The following is a 22,337-nucleotide window of genomic DNA, read 5'->3' on the forward strand; positions in this document are numbered from 1 at the left end:
GCTTGTATGTTGCTTATTTTGAGAACCATTTGGTGTCTAAAATTATTTACTTGGTGAGTTAATATATATATATATATATATATATATATATATATATATATATATATATATATATATATATATACAAAGCTGATGTTAATCACAGTTGATCAGTGCGTAAAAATTTTATAATCTCATCCTGCATGATGTACAGACTAGTTTATGTAATTAGTCATGCATGCTGATATATACATATGATATGTATTTTCAGTCAGTTGTCTTGTTAAAACCCGAGCAGTGTGGCACATCAATGGTAAAGAGCCATCAAATGATTTAGGAAAAATTACAAAGTAAAGCGTTTCTTAGGCTGTGGTAGAGGTACCCAGGGTTATGCAAAACATGTTCTATTTGGTTCACATTGGGTGAATAGGGAGGGTGCTCCCCATTAAAGAGCCTGTCTGTTTAGCTCATTGATCTGGTTGAAGTGAATGTAGACAATTATTTTCTGTATTATTTATATTTGCAATTTGTCAAAACATTTTGTTTAAAAATTGGAACCAAAATTGCGTGAGGCGTTTTCAAAAGATTTGTATTTTAAAGTAAATCTTCATGGTGTGAAATACGCGCTATAAAAAACCTGTAAAACGTGAACAGGAGGACGTCACCCAACTAGATACTAGCCCCCAGCTCAAACATTCCTAAAACGTGGCAACGAGATTATTCCTAACTTTCTCCCGGTTCAAGAACTTTCCAAGGCTGAAGGAATGCGATGCTTGATGATAACTTCCATTTGTCCATTCCTGGTTGGTTGGAAGATAGTCCATCTATTTCTCCAACTGGCCTTTCGCTTGATCAATCAACTCTTTGTAAGCGTTCATTGGGTACAGGGTGGTAAAGGGTACAGGGTGGCCGCCTCCCACATATTGACAGAAAGTTCTTGAAAGAAGACTCCGCGAGAGTTGCAGATGTGGAGTAAAAGGCAAGGTTTTTACTGCAGGACGTGAGAGGGTTGGGGAGATAAGCGGGGAATAATTCGGGGAATACGAAGTGATGGAACCGTCTTTTCTTGTCGTGATTTTCGTGTTGGCTCTCAGTCTGCCAGACGATGCAACTGCGGCGGACCAGAAGACCATAGCTTCAGGTATCATTCCAGGCTGTTGCTATTAGCATAAATCTATGCTATCTTTTGTCAGCATCTTCACTACCGTTAGTTTGCTTTCTTTAGTCAGGCAGCTCTGGTTTTGCACGGACTATTTTTCTGCCTACATTGTGTCTAATACTGAAGTTAATAATTACGAAGTTGCTTGCCTATTAGCTTACATCGTAGACTATCTGAAAACCCATCATAATTTATTGGAATATTAGCCGTTACTATCGGCTCAGTGTCCCGTTTGATTTAGCTTCTCTAGATAGCTAGCTAGCTAATTTGACAAGGCGGTAACACTAGTGGAAGCTTGATAGTGTTAAGCAACTAACTAGCTACGTAAACCCGTTTCATGCTTACGAAAGAAGCAAATGTGTCGTAATGTACTTGAGACTTGAATAGGCGATTGACGCTAGCCCATTGCTAGTTGTATAGCGGTCAGCTAGCTACTTCCTTTGCAGAGCCAAATAATTTTTCAGAGCCAAGTAAAATACCAAGTATTTCATTTTACGGTCAATCAAGCATAGCTACCCACTCCCGAATCTAGTTGGCAAGTATTCTCCAAGTACATAATAAGGACTTTGTTTAGGTATTACACTGTTATTGGCGTTGCTAAAGTAAGTTAACAGTCCTGCTCCGTTCAGGGCATAGGCTTTAGAAAAATTCAGGGGCGCCTGATCATGTCAAAACCGCCTTAGTGCAGCATTGCCAAGTAGCCTAACATTAAATCGTGTTTGCTTGATTGTTGGAAGATTCAAATAATTGGTTATCCTAAATTAGTTAAGTTATCTGATTTCGTGATTCGATTTTCTATAGCCTAGTATTATCCAGTTACCTCATCATAGACGTGCTTTGTGGTCTGAACTATTCTGCTCATGTATACGTAGTCGTATACGTGTTAAGTAGCAAGGGAGATTTGGTTACGTTACTAGCCAGGTTTATAGCATACAATAGCGAAATTGATTCAGTACCCTGCCCCCACCCATATTACTGGCTCCTCCCCTCTCAGCATACATTCATTCGTTTGCTTTAGCTAGCTGCAGTCCGGATTCTTCCGGTGGAGTTCCACTGTAAAGAAGTTTGTTGCCTCAAGGGATGTTTTGTAATGTCATGATGGTTTTCCATCTTCCTTCTAGAAAATTCCAGATGAATTCCTTTTCCATTGAGAAAGAGAGCGAGGAAGATCATTTTGGAATGTTTTAACTACACACATCAAATCTTTCTCCTGGATTTTCTTACCAAAGGACTTCTTGATCATTTATGAATAGGCCCAGCTAATACACAATGCCCCATGTGTATCCGGACCTTAATGAAACCTCTAAGTATAGCTGTGGTTTCAAGATGGAAGAAGCAGGCCAATGTTAAATTAGCTGGAACCATAAGTGCTGGAGCAATTTACTGGATTGATATCAATAGGCTCTAATTTGGAATAATTAATTAACTTTTTCATGACCCAAGGCAGTGCTAAGATAATGGTTTTATTAAAGTGATTTAAAAACTCAAAATGTTGAGGTTATTTCACATGCTGAGTTTATTTTTTTCTCAAACCAGATGGGTGGGGAACTGCTGTGCAACAGAGGGAGGGAGTGGTTGGATATAGGCTATTGCACAAGGAGGGGACGATTAGATGAGTATCTCTCTGGGGGAACCTCAGTTGATTAGGAATCTAACTTGACTCGAGTAAGAAGTAGAGTTAAGCTTGTGAGGACGTGTCTGTCTTGTTCTCCTGAAAAGGTCAGACTAGGTCAGGGGTCCGGACAGTGTATTGATATCACCTGTCTAGTTGGTGTTCATTTCGCAAAGGATGTATGAAGTTAGGTTAGTTGGACGTGTTGTATAAACAAAACCCATTGAGTACCAAAGCAAATCTTTCTAGAAAAAATATTTTTAAGGATATAACTTCAACATATCTGAGGTAAAGGGTTGGGTGAAGTTTGGTTTCCAAAAATGGCGAAAATTGAATATTGTCTCCAAAAATGTTATGCTCTTAGATGACTTACGTTTACTTTTGGAGATATGACTCTCCAACACTGGTCCCCGGTGAATAAAGTACATATTTAAGCTGCATGTTTTCTGAGATATTCGATATTAATTATGCATGCAAAATTACCTCTAGATACAAAATTTCAATAATTTTCAAAGTTATGGACTTTTAGTTATGGCCTAAAAAATACATACATAACTAGACATACATGTGGTCAGATGACTCCATACCAAGACCTTCTTACCCATGCCATCCTGTTTTGCACTGGTTTGCAGCTTCTTTCAACTTATTTTTCTTCTGCCTCCCAATTTTCAGAGAACCTGCTGGTCATCACTGCAGCTACTGAGGAGACTGATGGCTTTAATCGGTTCATGCGGACAGCAAGGGAGTTCAACTACACTGTGAAGGTATGATATTGTCCAGCCCAGGTTTACTCTTGGTAACCGCATCAGGGCATGCTTTAGAACTTCAGCCTTTTTGCTTTAGGTCAGGCTCTCATTTCTCACAAAAGGTATAACTGCTGGACTAGGGCTGACCCCGACTAAGGATTTGTTTCTAGTCGGTATTTGAAGTGACGATTCGACTTTTTAAAATTTAGTAGTGTTAGTTAGTGTTCATACAAAAGAGGCATTTGATTGTGTAGACAAGGACTGTTTTACCTGTCAGCACTTGCCAGAACGAGTCTCAACAACAGTCATTTGAAACAATCTGTTATTTTTGTTTCTGTTTTATTTTTATAAAAACTCTTTAACCATACTGGTAACTTGCATTAGCATTTTAACCCGTAACTTTATTTATTTATTTATTTATTTATTTATTTATTCATTTTGATGGATAAAAAAATAAAAGAAGAGTGTCCTGAGTTAACCCTGGACTGGAGGTTAATGCGGATGCGCCTTGGATTAAAAAACCTTGTGATGCTGTGATGATGTGCAATACGGCCATAATATTAATTCCTATATTCAATTCTAACAAAAAAAATTGTATGCAGTGGGTATTCAGTTAAGGAATAATTTGCTATACTGGCATGCTATGCGACCATATACTTATGCTAGTGCACGAGGGAATTTATTTTGCCTGCGACGATTCGACTGAAGGAATTTACTAAAGGTTCTCTAGCCAATGCTTCGACTAGTCGACCACTGAAGGGCAGGCCTGTGCTGGACTGATGCATACACCTGTATGATGATACAGGTGATTTTTTGATGATATGATATCTATCTATCACAGCAGTATACGTTACGGTTAAGGTAAATGACTGGGACACGCAAGGTCAGTGGTTCTAATCCCAGTGTAGTCACAATAAGATTTGCACAGCCGTTGGGCCCTTGAGCAAGGCCCTTAACCATGCATTGCTCTAGGGGAGGATTGTCTCCTGCTTTGTCTAATCAACTGTATGTCGCTCTGGATAAGAGCGTCTGCCAAATGCCAATAATGTCATGTAATGTATACAAAATATTTTGAATGAGTGCATATGTTAATTTGTCGATGATTGTGGTGATGGCAGTCAAGGGAAGAATGCTAATAGCTGTGATATAAGTAGTTGCTTTTCTGAGTAAGTGGCAGTAATATGAAGAACTCAATTTTTGTCTTCAGGTGCTGGGTCTGGGGGAGGACTGGAAGGGAGGGGACGTTGCTCGCACAGTTGGTGGGGGTCAGAAGGTTCGCTGGCTGAAGAAGGAACTTGAGAAGCACAGTGACAAGGAGGAGCTGGTCATTCTTTTTGTGGACAGGTCAGTCTGTTGCTGAATTGCACAGTGGGGTGTTTGTGTTTTTGTGAATGTGAGTGTGTTGCTCTCCAGAAGCAAATTGGAACTGCAGATCAGCACTACTCCCGGATTATGTATTTGGAGAGGAAGAAACTGCCATTGTTATTACTTTGACATTACAAAATTGGATCGAGTCTGACATCGTATATTTTGGGAACATGGTATCTTCTCTCTTTATATCTCTATGTATCTGTGTTTGTCTTTCTGTTTGTTGCTCCATAATTATCTGGGTTAAGCACAGTTTCCCATGGTCTCCCTTTTCTCTTTTACTTTTTGACTCTCCTTTTTTGTTTGTAATCTTTTCCCCATCTGCCCGTTTATTGTTCAGATTACTCCTGTTCCTTAACTTAACACCTAGTGTAATTGTAGACCGTGTGGCTACCGCACTCTGATGAATGGAGGCTTTGCTTCCATGTAACTTCACTGCTTGGCCCTCCCATATCCATGTCTTGTATAAAAAGTTTGTAACTTTCACAGTGTTCTGAGTGTAAACTTTTTAGGGTTAGGTTCTCTGCTCATAGTCCTTGTTCTAAATATAGTTGTAATGAAAATGACACACTAATCTCCAGGAACGCTAGCTCCTCTTTTGGGTTTGCTCTTGCCTTTAATTAGAATGTATAGATGTCTTGGGTGCACAAATGTTAATGTAGAAGTAGCAGTAGTGGAATGACTGCTTTCTCAATCCTGCAGCCTGCCCACACTGTCCTTTGTGGTCATCTCATACCTAGCAAAAGCGTGAAGGGAATCTGCTAACTTGTCATCAAGTTGGGGAACTGTGAAGTTGATACAACATTCAGCATTTTTACCAGAGAGAGTAATGGGAACAATGTTGCCTTTTTAAATTAGCTTTTAAAATGGTAAATGAGCTATGTTTTTCACGTTGTAAGCGTATGATCTTGAGCCGAATATGTCAGAACTTTCTGGTATGCAGACAGTGTTGACATACCTTGGGTTGCTGCTGCTCTTCTGTGGAGTGTATTTGGCGTTCTGTGTTGCTGATGGTCTCGCCATGCGCTGGTTTGGACCGATGCTAATGACTGTTGCCGCTCTTCAGCTATGATGTGATCCTGGCCAGTGGGCCACAGGAGCTGCTGTGGAAGTTCTCCAGGATCGGCCACCGCGTGGTCTTCTCTGCGGAGGGCTTCTGCTGGCCTGACCAGAAGCTGGCGTCTAAATACCCGCCTGTCTACACTGGAAAGCGGTATCTGAACTCCGGAGGTGAGCAGCGTCATGGCAGTGGTGCTGTAAAGGAAGGTGTACATATTTCAGGTTCAGTTCCAAAGTCTCACAGTCTCTGTGCACTTTAGGTTTCATTGGCTACGCCCCTGAGCTCAACAGCATCGTGCAGCAGTGGAAGTACAAGGACAATGATGATGACCAGCTGTTTTACACCAAGATCTACCTGAACAAGGCCCAGCGGGTCAGTGCTTCTTAAACATTACATTTTTACATTAATGGCATTTTGCAGACGCTCTTATCCAGAGGGACGTACTGTTGATTTGACTAAACAGGAGACAATCCTCCCCTGGAGCAATGCAGGGTTAAGGGCCCAACGGCTGTGCGGATCTTATTGTGGCTAGACCGGGTATTGAACCACCAACCTTGCTTGTCCCAGTCTACAGGCCGCCCTAGACTGTCAATGTGAAGTTATTGTAATGTGACACTAAATGACATGATGGCAAAATGTTTGATTATTCTTTGGTGAATGGACTGCATTTATATAGCACCTTTTCAGTGCTCTATAAATGCTGTATGTTGGTATATAAAATACTGGGAGGGATGTTTTCTAGCCATTTTTGCATTTGTCATCAAAGACTAACAATGACCAAAATCCTCCATTTCCAATTGGCAAGAAATTAAGTGTGTCTGAAAGTATGCTGTACTGCCAATTAAGAATCAAACAATTAAGATACAACTTCTCTTGCATAAATTGACAGGGTAATTGCCAGTCATGAGGTAATGAAATTTGACTGGTCTTTTTTTTTTTTTTTGCATGGTCTTGATATGTTGGGCTGCTTAACAATTGAGGGCTCTTGCCACATACTGTGGCAATTGCAGTGGTCAGACCAACAACAAAATGCCATCTGCCATTTTAAGAGGTGCATAAATAATGAAAAAGCTGAACACAGTGAAGTTCAGTTCCAAGCCTTGATGTTTTGATGGTGCTGTTACTGAAGCAGTAATGTGAGGTTCCTCACTCAGCCCTCTGTCCTGGTCAGTCCGACGTCTGGGCAATCAAGTTTATGTGTGTTTTTTTATCCTCAGACGAAGTTCAACATGACTCTGGACCATCGCTCCCGCATCTTCCAGAACCTCAATGGAGCAATTGGTCTGTCTGCATTTACATGCTTTATTTTTTTTGTCACTTAAATGTTAATTGTATTTTTCCAAAAATAAATGACCATAGCAACAAAATACAGTAAAAAAACCAAAACGCCACCCTCTTTTTGCGATGGTCATCTTGTTTCCTATAGACGGGGAATGTTTAAAATGGTAATCCGCTACTAATTTATAATTTGAATATATAAAAATGAAATTAAACTATGCAAATGGTCTCAATTGTTGTAGCCAGAGAAATGTATCAAATATGGTATTTGTTTATATGAAAAATCATAGATTGCTCCTTTGTGACAAATCGGTGCTTTTGAAATATTGAGCTTATATCCTGAAAAGGATACTAAACGTTTAATTTGATATAGGAAAACATCAACTAAGACAACTATTATTTGCATTAACCACAAATAGTCTTGACTATGTACTCTTTTGCTCTTTACACCTTTTTGAGGTCTTTATTTTGTCTTTTTACTTGGCAAATTGTCAAAAAGGGTGGGTGATGACCTAAACCTGTCTATTAGACCTCTCCAAATTACCATGCACTGTTTGCAGTGGGGCGGCATGGATGGTGCAGTGGGTAGCACTGCCGCCTTACAGCAAGGAGGTCCTGGGTTCGAATCCCCGTCGGCCAGGGCCTCTCTGTGCGGAGTTTGCATGTTCTCCCCGTGTCTGCGTGGGTTTCCTCCGGGTACTCCGGTTTCCTCCCACAGTCCAAAGACATGCAGATTAGGCTGATTGGGGAGTCTAAATTGCCCATAGGTATGAGTGTGTGAGTGAATGGTGTGTGTGCCCTGTGATGGACTGGCGACCTGTCCAGGGTGTATTCCTGCCTTTCACCCAATGTATGCTGGGATAGGCTCCAGCCCCCCTGCGACCCTGTTTAGGAAAAGCGGGTTCAGATAATAGATGGATGGATGGATGTTTGAAGTGGGTTCTTGATAGTGTTCTAATGCTTTGGATTGATACTTTTGAATAAGAATTTCCATTTGACTGTGCTTCACCTGGAGAATCCTTCTGATAATGCTTCGGCTTAGTGACCCTTGATTAAATGTGTGGTAACACTTTATTTCTGTCGTGCACTAATTCTTTTCAACATTTTTAAACTTTGGTTTTATACCTCCTCCTAATACATTTCTGACTTGACTATTAACTGCACACATTCTCTACTCTGCAGAGGAGGTGGTGCTCAAATTTGAAAAGGCGCGTGTGCGTGCTAGGAATGTGGCCTACGACACCCTTCCTGTCATCATCCATGGCAACGGACCCACTAAGGTAGGGCTTTGCTTCAGTGAGGATGAAACTCCGTTACAAATGGGTGTCTCCTCTTGAATGATTCCTTCTGTCTATGCAGCTGCAACTGAATTACCTGGGGAACTATGTGCCGACGGCCTGGACACATGAGACCGGTTGTGGCATCTGTGATGACGACCTGCTCGATGTCAACGAACTGCCGGTGAGTCTTTATTTCCGTTCAAACCTGATATTTTACTAATAGGCCTTCCTCTGCTACTCTGCAACTGGTATACAGTGCAGTCAAGCCTTGATGCCTGCTTTTTGGCTGGAAGGCACATTGGAAACTGAAATCACAGAATTGTAGACATTCAAATTCTATCCCTCTCAGAAAAGTAGTCTTTTTTAGCAAATCTACTCTAGGATGTATTTGGTCTGCACTCCTCATGAGTCAGCATCTTAAACTCTGTTGCATGTCAAAATAAGAATCATTAGCAGGGTAATTGAAATAATAATAATAATAATAATATAATTATTATAATAATAATAATAATAATTATTATTATTATTAATAATTCCTTCCATTTATATAGCACTTTTCTTGCACTTAACCCACTTTACAATGATGAGTCTCAACCACCACCAATGTGTAGCCTTCATCTGGGTGTCCACTGTTGCTCTGGGGCATTGGGGTTTTTTAAGCGTGAGGAAAGCCTGCCCCCTACTGGCCCATCAGCACCACTTCCGGCAGCAACCTCAGGCTTCCCTTCCAAGTATTAACCTAGCCGTCTACAGATATTTGCGGCTTCCTTTCAATCAGCAGCCCGTAAACCAAAGCCATTTGGCAGGAGCAGGGTGCATGATGTTATGGCTGCTGGCTGCATATTTAACATAACATAAGGTAATGGCGCAAACAGACCATTCAGCCCAGCAATGCTTGCCTTTTCCTACCCCGACTGCTTAGTTTGCCTAAAAGCTAAATAGTATCTAACACTGTATGAAGCCTGGTCTTGTAAATCCCCAGTCTCTGCCTCCACTACATGTACTAGTGATAATGCATTGTTCAAATGTCCTTTTTCTTATTGGGGCAGAGACAAATTGGGGGGGTTCCAAAACCTACAGAAGGCTTTTATGACATTGTAGCTTGGATTAAATAACACAACAAAATTGTAATATGAACTGTTGTATTATAGGTATACAGTCTGCTTGTATTAACCTTTAGATTGTGGGGGTGATTTTTGCTATTTACAGCAAAAACACGCTAATTTAGTCACCTGCCAAGGTGCTGGGTCTCCATGAAGCCAGTACAGCAGCCTGTGCATGCCATATGCACAGCATGACCAGTAAAGATGTAAAGACTTGCTGGTTCGAACCGATACACTGATTCAAGTGTTGATGATGTGGCTGGATCAATTCCAAAATGCGAAACTGGTCAAAATCAATAGGGACACCAACAAAAGAAATCAATATGGTTGATGCATCTCTCAAAATAACATGACATTTAGTGTTGCACTGTATGTTCCCATTGTGTTATTCTTCTGTGTGAATAGTGTTATTCCTCCTCAGAGAGGACCTCAACAGGAACAATAGGGAGAGAACAAACAAATACCACTTTTAGCTAATGGCAGCTACTATAAAAAAGAAAAAAAGCAACAGCTTGACCATGTGCAATTTCAGGAATCTCGCATAATTCATCATTTTCAATTCCTATTATGTATTGATTGCATCAGAATGAACCACATCGCAGAGCTGGCTGTTGTCAAATCTGTGACATCCATTAATGTATTCATTTCTGCTTCCCTATTATTACGGACATATGCAGAGTAACTGTTTTCTTTGCAGTTCGGTAACAACACAAAAGAGCATTGAATGGGTTTCAAAATCCTAATGGTTCCTTGAAACTTATGGTTAATAAGTACTTTTAGTGACGTACTACCAATTGCGGACCAAGATAAAGTGCTTGTTGTTATGGGACTGTATTTGTCAGGCTCAATTATGCTACTATGTGCCTGACCTGCTTGACACTCACATGAGCCAATATCCTCATCACTCCTTACGGTTACTTAATGACTTTTCTTTTTTTACAGGATGAGGAGATGCCCATAATTCAGATTGCAGTGTTTATTGAACATCCCACGCCCTTTCTCCCAGAGTTTTTGGAGAGGTTGACAACCCTGAACTATCCTATGAACCGACTGAGACTCTTCATTCACAACAATGTGAGGAACAACTTCTCCGGCTCGCTCAAACAACCCCTCTAGGTTATGCAGGGTGTACTGTAAACCTTTTTCCCCTCAGTGAGATTAAAGCCTGATTAATACTCCTCGCACAAGCCTGGTGTGTCATATAACGAAAAGGAAAGTATCACACAGCATTGGTGGTTATTATTGACTCCCCTCAACTTCGAGACTCACATGTGAATAAATTGTCCCTTTATAACTTGAGAAATATTGCTATTCACTGTTTCTTTCTCCAGTTGATACTGAAAAGACGAGGTATGCTTTTATCACTACACTGTCTGGGGTTGGACCTCATTATTGTTGACAATGAGTGTTGGACCCCCAAATTGAGCAATTCTATTATTAGCAGATATTACATTTTTCTTTCATTTATATACCACACATTTTTAGGGATTTTCAGAGAGAGAGGAAAGGTAGAGAGGGTTACAGGTAGAGTTGGGATCACAGTACAGAATGTGTCATAGTTGGAAATCAAACAGAGATCAATGGGATTGATCTTGTGTGTGTTGTGTGCATGTGTCCCAGGTGGTTTACCATGAGCAGCACATCCAGCAGTTCTGGGATCGCCACAGGACTGTGTTCCCTAACCCTCGCATCGTGGGACCAGAAGAGAACCTCCAACACGACCTGGCCAGAACCATGGCACTGTGAGCATAGCTGGGAAATGCCATTGTGCACACCAATGCAATAGAGCAGTTTTGGCTCAAGATGACACAGATTTGTGGTTGCCTAGGTGCTTGTCGCATGCCCTAGATAAGGCAAGACCAGGGGGGTGTACTTGACCTTTAACTTTGGGTTTCCTGTACTACAAAGTTACTTTAAAATCTGGGTATATCGCCGGGGCTACATGTGCTGCACACCTAACCTGGTCCAGGGCAGGTTATGTTCAGGCTATCAGCTTGAAACATATAAAAGCTCTGCCCTTTAACCAATCAGCTCCTTGGAAATGGACGTCTCTCCAGGACATTCCCGTAGAGCTTGGGGGTGTTGTCGCTGGGCAGAGACCATGGTTACACTATGAAAAATGTAAGCTAGATTCTCAATGGGGAGAATACAGTAGCCTACATAATGCAAACCTCATGAACCCTGCGTGTCAATATCTACTTCTCTTAAGTATAGGTTTGTTGAGTTTAAGAGCTTAAGGTTTGGGTTTAATAATAAATCTTGGCTTCAGGCAAAATAACTTGATACAAGATATTTATAATGAAGTTTTAGGACCTATAGAATGTGTAGCTTATTTCCCACTGCAGAAATGAACAATTTGTGAGATTGTAGAATTGTGAGATTGAGCCTAAATAAGTTTATGATTAGCAATTTTTGCCAACCCTTGTCCTGGCAGAATCAGTGTTGCTTTTTTACTCTTAGGCTAGGAGTGCTTCATGTTCTTCTTGTCCATCCATTATATTCTTTCATATCAGTTTTTCCTCAGGTAAGATATATGCCGCTCAAGTAGCCTATGGCCCAAGGTGCACTGCTATAGGCTCATTTTTGCATACAACGCCACTTTTACGGGAACACGCGCAGTTCTTCGTTAACAAAGCCCCTCTTCATAGTACCATAGTGGTTGTTTGGGTTTGTGAAGCCAGGTCATGCAGCGAAACCCTGGATGTGTTGAACTCTCTTCGTAGTACCCCCGCCCCAGGTGTCAGCAGGAAAGTGATTTGAATTCTAGTTTACATGCACGTAACCCGCCTGTCTGTTTGTTCAACAGGGATTCATGTCGGCAGGACCCCACGTGCGATTACTACTTCAGTATTGATGCTGATGTTGCCGTGACCAACCCAGACATCCTGAGGATCCTGGTTGAGGAGAACAAGTGAGAACCGTTAGCCATCGACCAACTGCTTAACCAAATCCTTCACCCTTAGTTTTACTAGGCAGGATGGAGCCAAAAGACAGACTAGTGATTTCTTTGCACTTTCACTTTTAACCCTCTTTTTATAGACTGAGAGTAGTTTTCCCCAGGACACAATATAATTTGTCACATTTTGTAAAATAAATTCCAGACATGAACAATCCTGTTTAAAACACTGCTGTATTTCCATAAAGGGCTTGTCACAACCTCCCCCTCCTCTCTGCTCTCTCTATCTCTCGATCAGACCAGTCATCGCCCCCATGCTCTCCCGCCATGGAAAGCTGTGGTCTAATTTCTGGGGCGCTTTGAGTCCAGAGGGGTTTTACGCTCGAGCTGAAGATTACATTGACATTGTCCAGGGCAAGCGTGTGTAAGTATATACCCCAGCATTCATTGTCAATTTTCCTTCTGCTGATTTTGGACAGCAGTCATTGACCATGGCATGATCATTATATAAACTCACTGAGCACTTTATTAGGATTTTTACTTCATTACACCTACATATTCATACGATTATCTAATCAGCCAAATGTGTGGCAGCAGTGCAATGCATACAATCATGTAGATACGGGTCAGGAGTTTCAGTTAATGTTTACATCAACCATCAGAATGGGGAAAAAGTTACTTTGACTGTGGAATAATTGTTGGTAGCAGACCGGGTGGTGTTTAATGGCTTCCCCTATTGGGAAAAGTTGGTATTACTGGGCTGCCAGTTGCATATCCCATGATACATCCAGCATATGTCATGATGCTGACATATTAGAGCAGGGGTGTCAAACCCCAGTCCTGGAGGGTCGCAGTCTACAGATATTTGCGGCTTCCTTTCAATCAGCAGCCCGTAAACAAATTAATCACTGGCGGTGAAAACAGCAGACACTGCCCCCCTCACAGGACTGGATTCTGATACCTATATATTGGAGGTTTAACCCTTTCTGTCTTCCCCTCCTCCTGTAGTGGGCTGTGGAACGTACCCTACATCACTCAGGTGTATCTGATCCGAGGGACTACTCTGCGCACACGCCTGGCCCAGGTCAGCCTGTACACACAGGACGGCATGGACGCCGACATGGCCTTCTGCAGGACAGTCCGAGACCAGGTGCGTGGCCCCAGTGCGCGTGATCCCACATTCGAGTATGCGCTGGCATGCTCATTTCTTTCTGTTTACGCTTCCAACAGCACATGGTTTTGCCTTCAACTTTTGACCCTCGTTCTGCGGCTCTCCTTTCTCTTGTTGCGTTTCACAGGGCGTGTTCATGTTCGTGTCGAACAGAGATGAGTTTGGGCGGCTTGTTTCCACTACTAACTACAACACCAGCCGGCTTCATCCAGACATGTGGCAGATCTTTGATAACCCTGTGGTATGTCCTTCCACTCAGCTCCTTCTGTGCAGTCTGTGCTGATGAAACTGAAATAAAACTTTGCAATGCTTTTTTTTTTTTTGGGGGGGGGGGGGGGCTCCCAAATGTTGTCATTACAAAATGACAGATCATCTGAAAGGCAGCAGCCAGTGTGCTGACAAACATGAAGAAGTGGGAATGTATTATTCTAGGTCCCAGGAAGTTTTAGAATGCATCCTTAAGTGGCAGTTCACCAACACCTTCTTACCCAGAGTAGTGTCTGTCTATATATTGTGCTGAAATGTGACAAGTTTTCAACGTATTTGCTGCTGCTCATCCAGATAAAATGGAGCTTGTGGCTTCAAAGTGCCAAACATGTACCAAAAATTCAACAGTAAAGTCTCTTTCCTAATCTAATTCTGTGGATAAGCACAAACATTCATATTTTATTTTCTGCAATATTCCGTCGAACTAATGAATTTCAGCGCTGTCATGTGCTTTATTAAAGTGAACTGCTTACAATTTGCTACTGTATATTGACACTACAAACCTTGCTACTTAACACTTTGGACAATGGGGAGTGTGCATTAATTGACCTTAATTACTAACCTAGTTAATGCTGGAAAACCATTGCGCTCAATAATCAACACCTCCCTCTCTTCCGGCACCATGCCCTCTTCCCTGAAGAGGGCCAGAGTCACTCCCCTGCTCAAAAAACCTACTCTGCCCTGAACAACTACCGGCCTGTCTCTTCCCTTTTTCGCTAAAACTCTGGAACGGGCGGTCTGCTCCCAACTGTCCACTTATCTTCTCCAGAACAATCTCCATGACCCCAACCAGTCTTGCTTCAAGAGTGGCCACTCCACTGAGACCACCCTGCTCGTGGTCACTGAGGCACTCCACTCTGCTAAAGCCAAATCCCTCTCCTCTGTCCTCATCTTCCTCAACCTGTCGGCCGCCTTCGATATAGTCAACCATGAGATTCTGCTTGGTTCTGTTATCTCTTCCCTTGGCTTTTCTTATCACTCTTACGCTGATGACACCCAACTCTTTATTTCCTTCCCCCCCGACACCCAAGTCACCACACAGATCTCTGCCTGCTTGGCTGATATCTCTACGTGGATGACTTCCCACCACCTGAAGCTGAACCTTGCCAAAATTGAGCTTCTCTACATCCCTGCTAAGTCCTCTCCGTCAATCGACCTCTCACTGACTGTTGAGGACTTTGTAGTTTCCTCCTCCCGTACGGCAAAGAATCTTGGGGTGACTCTTGATAACTGCCTCACCCTGGTTCCACAAGTATCCTCCACTGCCAGAACCTGCAGGTTCTTTCTGTATAATATACGCCGTATCCGTCATCTCCTGACGGAGAACGCCACCCAGCTCCTAGTCCAGGCGCTCGTCATTTCCCGCCTGGATTACTACAACTCCCTCCTAGCCAGTCTCCCAGCGTGTGCCATCAAGCCCCTCCAGCTGGTCCAGAATGCTGCAGCCCGCCTGATCACTAGTCAGCCCAGGTCGGCTCATGTCACCCTGCTTCTCATTGGCCTCCACTGGCTTCCTATTGCCGCTCACATCGGATTCAAGGCCCTAGTGTAGGCATTTCAGGCTGCTAAGGGGACTGCCCCACCTTACATACAATCCTTGATCACTCCCTACTCCCCAGCTAGACCAGTCCGGTCTGCCAGCTCTGGTCGCCTTATGGTTCCCTCTCTACGTGCACCTGGCAGTCGAGCTGCACGTTCACGCCTGTTTTCCGTTCTGCTTCTTCAGTGGTGGAATGACTTGCCTACCACTTTCAGGACAGCAGAATCCCTCCCCCTATTTCGACACAGACTCAAAACACACCTTTTGAAACTCTACCTTAGTCCTCCCTCCTGATTTCCCCCGCCCCCCCTTTCTGATATCCCTATCCTCCATGTCTAACCAAAAAAAAAAAAGATATATATATTGCACTTATGGTGATGACTATATGTTTAGAACAGCATTCCATGTGTATTTTCCTAGTTATGGATGTGATGCTTTGACTTGTGGAAGAACCTATGCACTTGTAAGTCGCTTTGGATTAAAAGCGTCTGCCAAATGACAAAAATGTAAATGTAAAAAATGTAAGTTGGATGAATATTTTTCTCCTGCATTTAGGACTGGAGAGAGAAGTATATCCATGAAAACTACTCCAAAATATTTGAGGAGGAAAACTTTGTGGAACAGGTAAGAAAATGAGGAAGTCAACAATTATCCATTGTATGACAAAATGACAGATCATACAGTATACTGGCGGGCTTTTCCGTCCTCCTTCTCCCTACCTCTCCCTCTTGCTTTCCCTCTCCCCCTCACTCTCCCAGTATACACTTAACCATTTCCCATGGCTCTCTGTTCTGGTCTCCCTCCTCAGCCCTGCCCCGATGTGTACTGGTTCCCGGCCTTCTCTGAAAAGATGTGTGATGAACTGGTGGAGACGATGGAAGATTTTAACGGGTGGTCAGGAGGAAAGCACAATGTAAATCGCAATACCACTGCATCAACACTTGTCACAAACTCCATTGTCATCTATTGTTTTCTCTGAAGCTGTAATCTCTATTACTCTCGGTACGTGTGATTGTCTGTGATTGAAAAGTAATTGAATCCAAAACAATTACATATTTGACCCAGGTCTGTGTCTGATCAATAGTTGTCTTTTGTACATCTATGTGCATGCATTTGTGTCTGCGTGCCTTTGTAATGTGATTTTGGATGTGACAGGATGAACGTCTAGCGGGGGGGTACGAGAATGTGCCCACCGTGGACATCCACATGAACCAGATCAGTTTTGAGAAGGAGTGGCTTAAATTCCTCAAGGAGTACATTGTCCCCGTCACTGAGAAGCTCTACCCTGGATACTATCCCAAGGTGAGACGGCCATGCACCCCCACAGGATCACATCCATTTCTGTGTTGCCATTTGTCTTCATGTTTTTGAACTTAGTGAATGTGCAGTTATTTGGCTATTTAACTACATGTTGTTTACATCACCACCACCACCAAATGTGAGCACTCCAAAAATCAAAAATCCCAATGAGCAGGTATTTTACTTATATGGTTACCAGCCATAAACTGATGCTGGAAAAGTAGGGCGGCCTGTAGCGTAGTGGTTAAAGTAAATAACTGGGACACGCAAGGTTGGTGGTTTGATCCCCGGTGTAGCCACAATAAGATCTGCACAGCCGTTGGACCCTTGAGCAAGGCCCTTAACCCTGCATTGCTCCAGGGGAGGATTGTCTCCTGCTTAGTCTAATCAACTGTACGTCGCTCTGGATAAGAGCGTCTGCCAAATACCAGTAAAGTACTCATTTATCCAAAGAGGCCGAAAATACAATTTCAATGCTTTGAAATGATGTAATAACTACATATCCCACTACAATATGCCCGGCACCATTTCCTCTGCATTGTATCTGTGATGTCACATGCGTCGCACTGTGTCTCCAGAGCCAATCTGAGCATTGGGGACAGAGCATTGGCTGGTAGTGTAGTTTTAAAGGCTTAATATGGGTACCGTTGCCAAATAAATTACATTTTCTCAAAACACAGACTATATCAAATATAAATAAATATCAAACGATACCAAGCCACCTCCCACAACAACCATTGTTAAAATGTAACAGAGGGAGACAACACAGCAAGGTACGTGAAACAACCTCCGCAGGGCGGCCTGTAGCGTAGTGGTTAAGGTAAATGACTGGGACACGCAAGGTCAGTGGTTCTAATCCCGGTCTAGCCACAATAAGATCCGCACAGCCGTTGGGCCCTTGAGCAAGGCCCTTAACCCTGCATTGCTCCAGGGGAGGATTGTCTCCTGCTTAGTCTAATCAACTGTACGTCGCTCTGGATAAGAGCGTCTGCCAAATGCCAATAATGTAAAAACAAAAGCGGGGTGTGACAGGTGGACAAACAAAAGCCTCTCCAGAAAGCCACAGCGTGACCTTTTATAACATTCCTGCCAGGTACCACACCCTGGCCAACTGCTTTACATTCACAGCATTTTAGCACACTCTTATCTAGATCAAAGTGCAGTTCATAAGACTGAGCAGGGCGTTGGCCAATTGCGTTGCCATTTCATGGATAACATTACTAAATTAGACACAGAGGCTCCATGTGTTTAGGGGGAAATAGACATGTATTAGTTAAATATGGCCTAGCTTAACATTAGTGTGTGCTTAGAGGTCTGCTGGGAGGTGATTGTGAAATGAGGATATCGAAATATATAGGCGCCTAACGTTAGGTTGCTTTCATTGTACATTTATATTACTGTTAATGTTACAGCTATCACCAGACCGCTAGGTTGTTCTTGATATCCATGGATCTTCCTATTAAGTAGTACCATTCTTCTAGACTAGGCTCCATGTCTTTGATTCAGATCTCATTGCATCGGCTATTTGTTGTGACTTTATTGATTAACGTAGACAAAGTTGCAGATCCTTCTGCATTTAGATTGGCTGATTAGATAATCACATGAACAAGTAAGTGTACAGGTGTACAAGTGCTCACCATAAAGTTTTGTTTGTAACTATTTGAAGCCTTTGAACCATGTGACCGCCTAGCGGTTTGACCCTCCATTGACGCAACTCTCTCTCTCTGTGGCTCTGAGTAAAGCCAAAACCATAGGCGAACACTATCATTGTTTTCTGGTTACTATGGAGGGAGCATAGCTGCCTACTTAAAAAAATGCTCAAGCTAGGCTTTGAAACCACTGGTAGCCGGTCATAGCTGGATTTTACACCAGGCTTAACAAGTAATATTACTGGTATATTTCTTTCATTGTGTCAGAGCAGAATGTGGACAGTTCAAGTGGTTATAAACTTATAAACTTAATTTTTTTCCGATTTTGTAAATCTGTGCGTAAAACACATGGTTAACACTCTAGTCACATTGTAGGTTAGCTACTACCATGTATAAATTTCACTGAAACAAAGATATTTCAAGAAAAGGGTTTTAAAAGTAAGCAATTTAACTAAAACAACGCACATGGGATCAATGACATGCACTAAAAGGTCTGTTGTTCAGCTGTGGAGTAGAGTACTCACATTTGCCACCATTTGGTGGTGGTTGTGCGAAAACAAACCCCAAATCACTATGGATTATGGGTAATTACAGCCCGAAATGCAACGTGGCTGTCCCCTACTATCGGAACCTCGCATCTCAGCCGGCAGCATTCTTGCCGCAGAGGCAGAACGTCAAATGAAATGTGTAATCATCCCCTGATTTAATAGCCAGAAAAATTGTTCTCTCCCTCCACTTCATCTGGTGTGATGAACATGCTGGCCCAAAATGTCTGACTGTAGTCGCCACACTTTTGGAACCGCTTTCGAGGCTGAAAACCATGGCTCTGTCGAGTCTTGGTTTATACATTCACTATTCATATGCTGTCTCCTCCCTGCACCAGGCCCAGGCAGTGATGAACTTCGTGGTGCGTTACAGACCCGATGAACAGCCCTTCCTACGGCCACACCATGACTCTTCCACCTTCACCATCAATGTAGCCCTCAACAGCAAGGGCATTGACTATCAGGTGTGGGCATAATAAAAACAGTGCATGCCTGTATTCACATCACAAACTGTATATATTGCCATTTCTTCCATGTGATATGTAAACCAAGCCTGCTGTAGGTGAGAGAGGCATTTTTGTGACTCGGCATAAATGTGTTCTCTACATTGAGCCAGCAGTTTCAGTTTTGTGAGATATCTTGCATATGATTCATAGCAAATGTATTAAAATAAGGCATTTAGCAGTTCATATTATATATGAAAATGTATAGAAATTAATTGTGTGTGTGCATTGCACTTTTTGTTTTCAGGGTGGGGGATGTCGTTTCCTGCGCTATGACTGCAAAGTCGAGGCTCCACGGAAGGGGTGGTCCTTCATGCACCCAGGTCGTCTCACTCACTATCATGAAGGGCTCCCCACCACACAGGGCACCCGATATATTATGGTCTCTTTTGTTGACCCATAAACGCATGCACGAGGGCGTATGGGTGGGTATGGGTGACGGTCTGGAGGGAAATCTGACATGATGTATTTTAAGCGGTGGGGAGACAGGGGGATATACTAGTTGCATAAAACACTTTCAGCTGCTCTCATTGCTAAAGTAAGTTGGTGATTAGGGGTCCATAGGATTTAAATTGTACAATTTAATCTGCATTTTATGAATGTTATCTTAGGAAATGTATCCTTAGTATTTTTCTAAGATAGACAAAAATACATCTTGAAAATTATCTGTCAACCACTACCTTTTTGCAACAGAAAATATGGTGATCAGACCACCAGGTAATTAAAGGTTAATGTTTTTTTGTGTTCGTCAAAGTTTTAGCAGAGAGTTTTATGCAACTGGTCACTAGAATTATGAGGCTCTTGAATTTCAAAACAAGAGACAAAATGGTCCTGGAAGGATTAAGATCATTCCTGGTTTCATATCATTGTACTGTTTATATGTGTAAAATTGCAAACCTGGCTCAAACACTTTCTAGATTTAGTGCCATTGTAGCCAGTGCAGTACAGCTGAAACCGCAGTATCAGATTCCTGATCCGGATCTGGTTTTTCAATTTTAGGTTTGGTTATAATTAAAATTGTGAGCCCATAAATTGAAATCTCAATTTGGTAAACTAATAACCATTAACTGAAGGTCAGTGGGTTGGATGACCAGGGTTATGGACGCGTTTAAAAGGAGACATTAATCATAAATGCTGCCTTTTTTCAGAACTTGAAAACCTACAGTAGCAGACAGACTTTGTGATACCTTGTGACAGTGATTGGATTTCAAAGAATTCTGAAAGAGAGAGAAAAAAAATCATAACCCCAGAATTGTATAAGGTAGGTGGGGAGGGCAAATTCCTGCCCTTGCGTAGTTTTATTGAAGGCTTGTCACAAATTCTAAATGTTGCGTAGGGAAACTATTTTTGATATATTGACTTAATTGTATTGCCTAAGAATGGCACTTTCCTGAAGTGCACCACATGGCCTTTCAGCTGAATATGCACAGTACATTGGTTAAATTAGCATATTCCAGAGCAATATGGTGTACTAATGGAAATTGTAGTAAACCAGGTGGTTACAGCTGAAATCTTTACACTCTGCATTTCCCCTCAGGTGTGTTTGTGTGTTACTCTTTGTATATCTGGATGTGTGCTTGTTTCAGTTTGTAAGTAATATAAGTTTTATTCTTGTGTAAATTTGTTAGTGAGAAGGTGAAAAGGCTTTTAAATTAACCTGGTTTTGGAAATGGGTGACAGAGAGGTAGAAGGGACCTACTACAGTTCATTATTTCTCTGTAAATTATAGTATTATCCAAGACTTTCCCTTCATCACTCATGAATAAAGCTGTGGCCATTGTATATCATATAGGATTCCATCAGTACATTATATTGGAGGTGAATGTGTGCTTTGACTATTACAGTACATTAATTATATCGGAGGGGTGTAGACAAGAATTTTATTTATTTTATTTTTAAGTCTTCTTGACTTGATGCAAATTAAATTTCCAATAAGAAATACATTGGAATGTGTAGTTTAATACATTGAGCCAAAATAGGTATACAAGTTTTCATATCAAGAAGCAGTGCTTTCACAAATGCTACAATTTATAGGAAGTATTTTAGGAAAACTTTTGGTTTGCTTTAATCTTCCATACTATTACGTAATCCAGTTTATTCTTGTTTTTAAGTGTGACTACTTTTACTGTAAATGTTTTCCATGCTGTGCTTTGTACAAAGAGCATTAAATTATTTCTGTGGTTGAAATATAGAATAAAGTTTTGAAATAATATTTGGCCTTCTATTCTTGTTTAAGGATGGGGGGTTGTATGATGGAGACTCCATTCTGGAGCACTCAACCTACAATTTTTACAGAATATGGGAGGTTCCTGGAGACCTGTCGTGGCTGCAGCCAGACAGACTTTGAGGAAGGCAAGCTTCTTGGGTTATAAGCCTTAGGTGACCTGCACAAATAAATATACGACCTTGTTATACCGTGATCTGGGTGAATACTCTTGACTGAATTTTTTTACCTTGATGATCTTTTGTTTTAACCCAGCAGTAACACACCTGATTATACTAATGAATTAATCATGGTCTTTAATCAAGACCTTGATGTGTAGAATCAGCTGTCTTAGTCCTGTGCTAAAACAACAACCTGCACACACGCCGGCCCTTTCTGAATAAGATTGAACATCCCTGCTGTAGGTATTTGCTCCTACCTTGCGCTACACCACCTGATTTCACTAATTATTTTACCTGCTTGGTTCAGATAATAAGCTAATTAGTGAAATCAGGCGGTGTACACTGTGTTGGGAGAGTAGCAATGTCAATGACTTGCCTGGTCAGGCAAATCTTTCTAGCTAGACTCGTGTTCATTTTCTTCCAGACAATGGGGCCTACATTCTTGGAATAACCTGCGGTACTTAGCTAGCTAGGCCAAGTACAAAAACAAGTAACGT

At 41.9% G+C, this 22,337-nt stretch overlaps 1 protein-coding gene across 1 annotated transcript; it reads left to right on the forward strand.

The window, feature by feature from the left end:
* Positions 1–918: 918 nt before the first annotated feature.
* plod3 (procollagen-lysine, 2-oxoglutarate 5-dioxygenase 3) lies at positions 919–21,667 on the forward strand. The gene is made up of 19 exons (XM_061234301.1): positions 919–1,120; positions 3,423–3,514; positions 4,704–4,840; positions 5,931–6,094; positions 6,184–6,296; positions 7,142–7,205; positions 8,385–8,482; positions 8,562–8,663; positions 10,528–10,659; positions 11,206–11,327; positions 12,392–12,496; positions 12,780–12,905; positions 13,490–13,631; positions 13,780–13,893; positions 16,015–16,083; positions 16,268–16,372; positions 16,615–16,761; positions 19,291–19,416; positions 19,703–21,667. The coding sequence occupies exons 1-19, from the start codon at positions 1,030–1,032 to the stop codon at positions 19,856–19,858; spliced, it is 2,205 nt and encodes a 734-aa protein (XP_061090285.1). The 5' UTR covers positions 919–1,029; the 3' UTR covers positions 19,859–21,667.
* The last annotated feature ends 670 nt before the right edge of the window (positions 21,668–22,337 follow it).

The sequence above is a fragment of the Conger conger genome, chromosome 3 (genome assembly GCF_963514075.1).
Source record: "Conger conger chromosome 3, fConCon1.1, whole genome shotgun sequence".
Taxonomy (NCBI): Eukaryota; Metazoa; Chordata; class Actinopteri; order Anguilliformes; family Congridae; genus Conger; species Conger conger.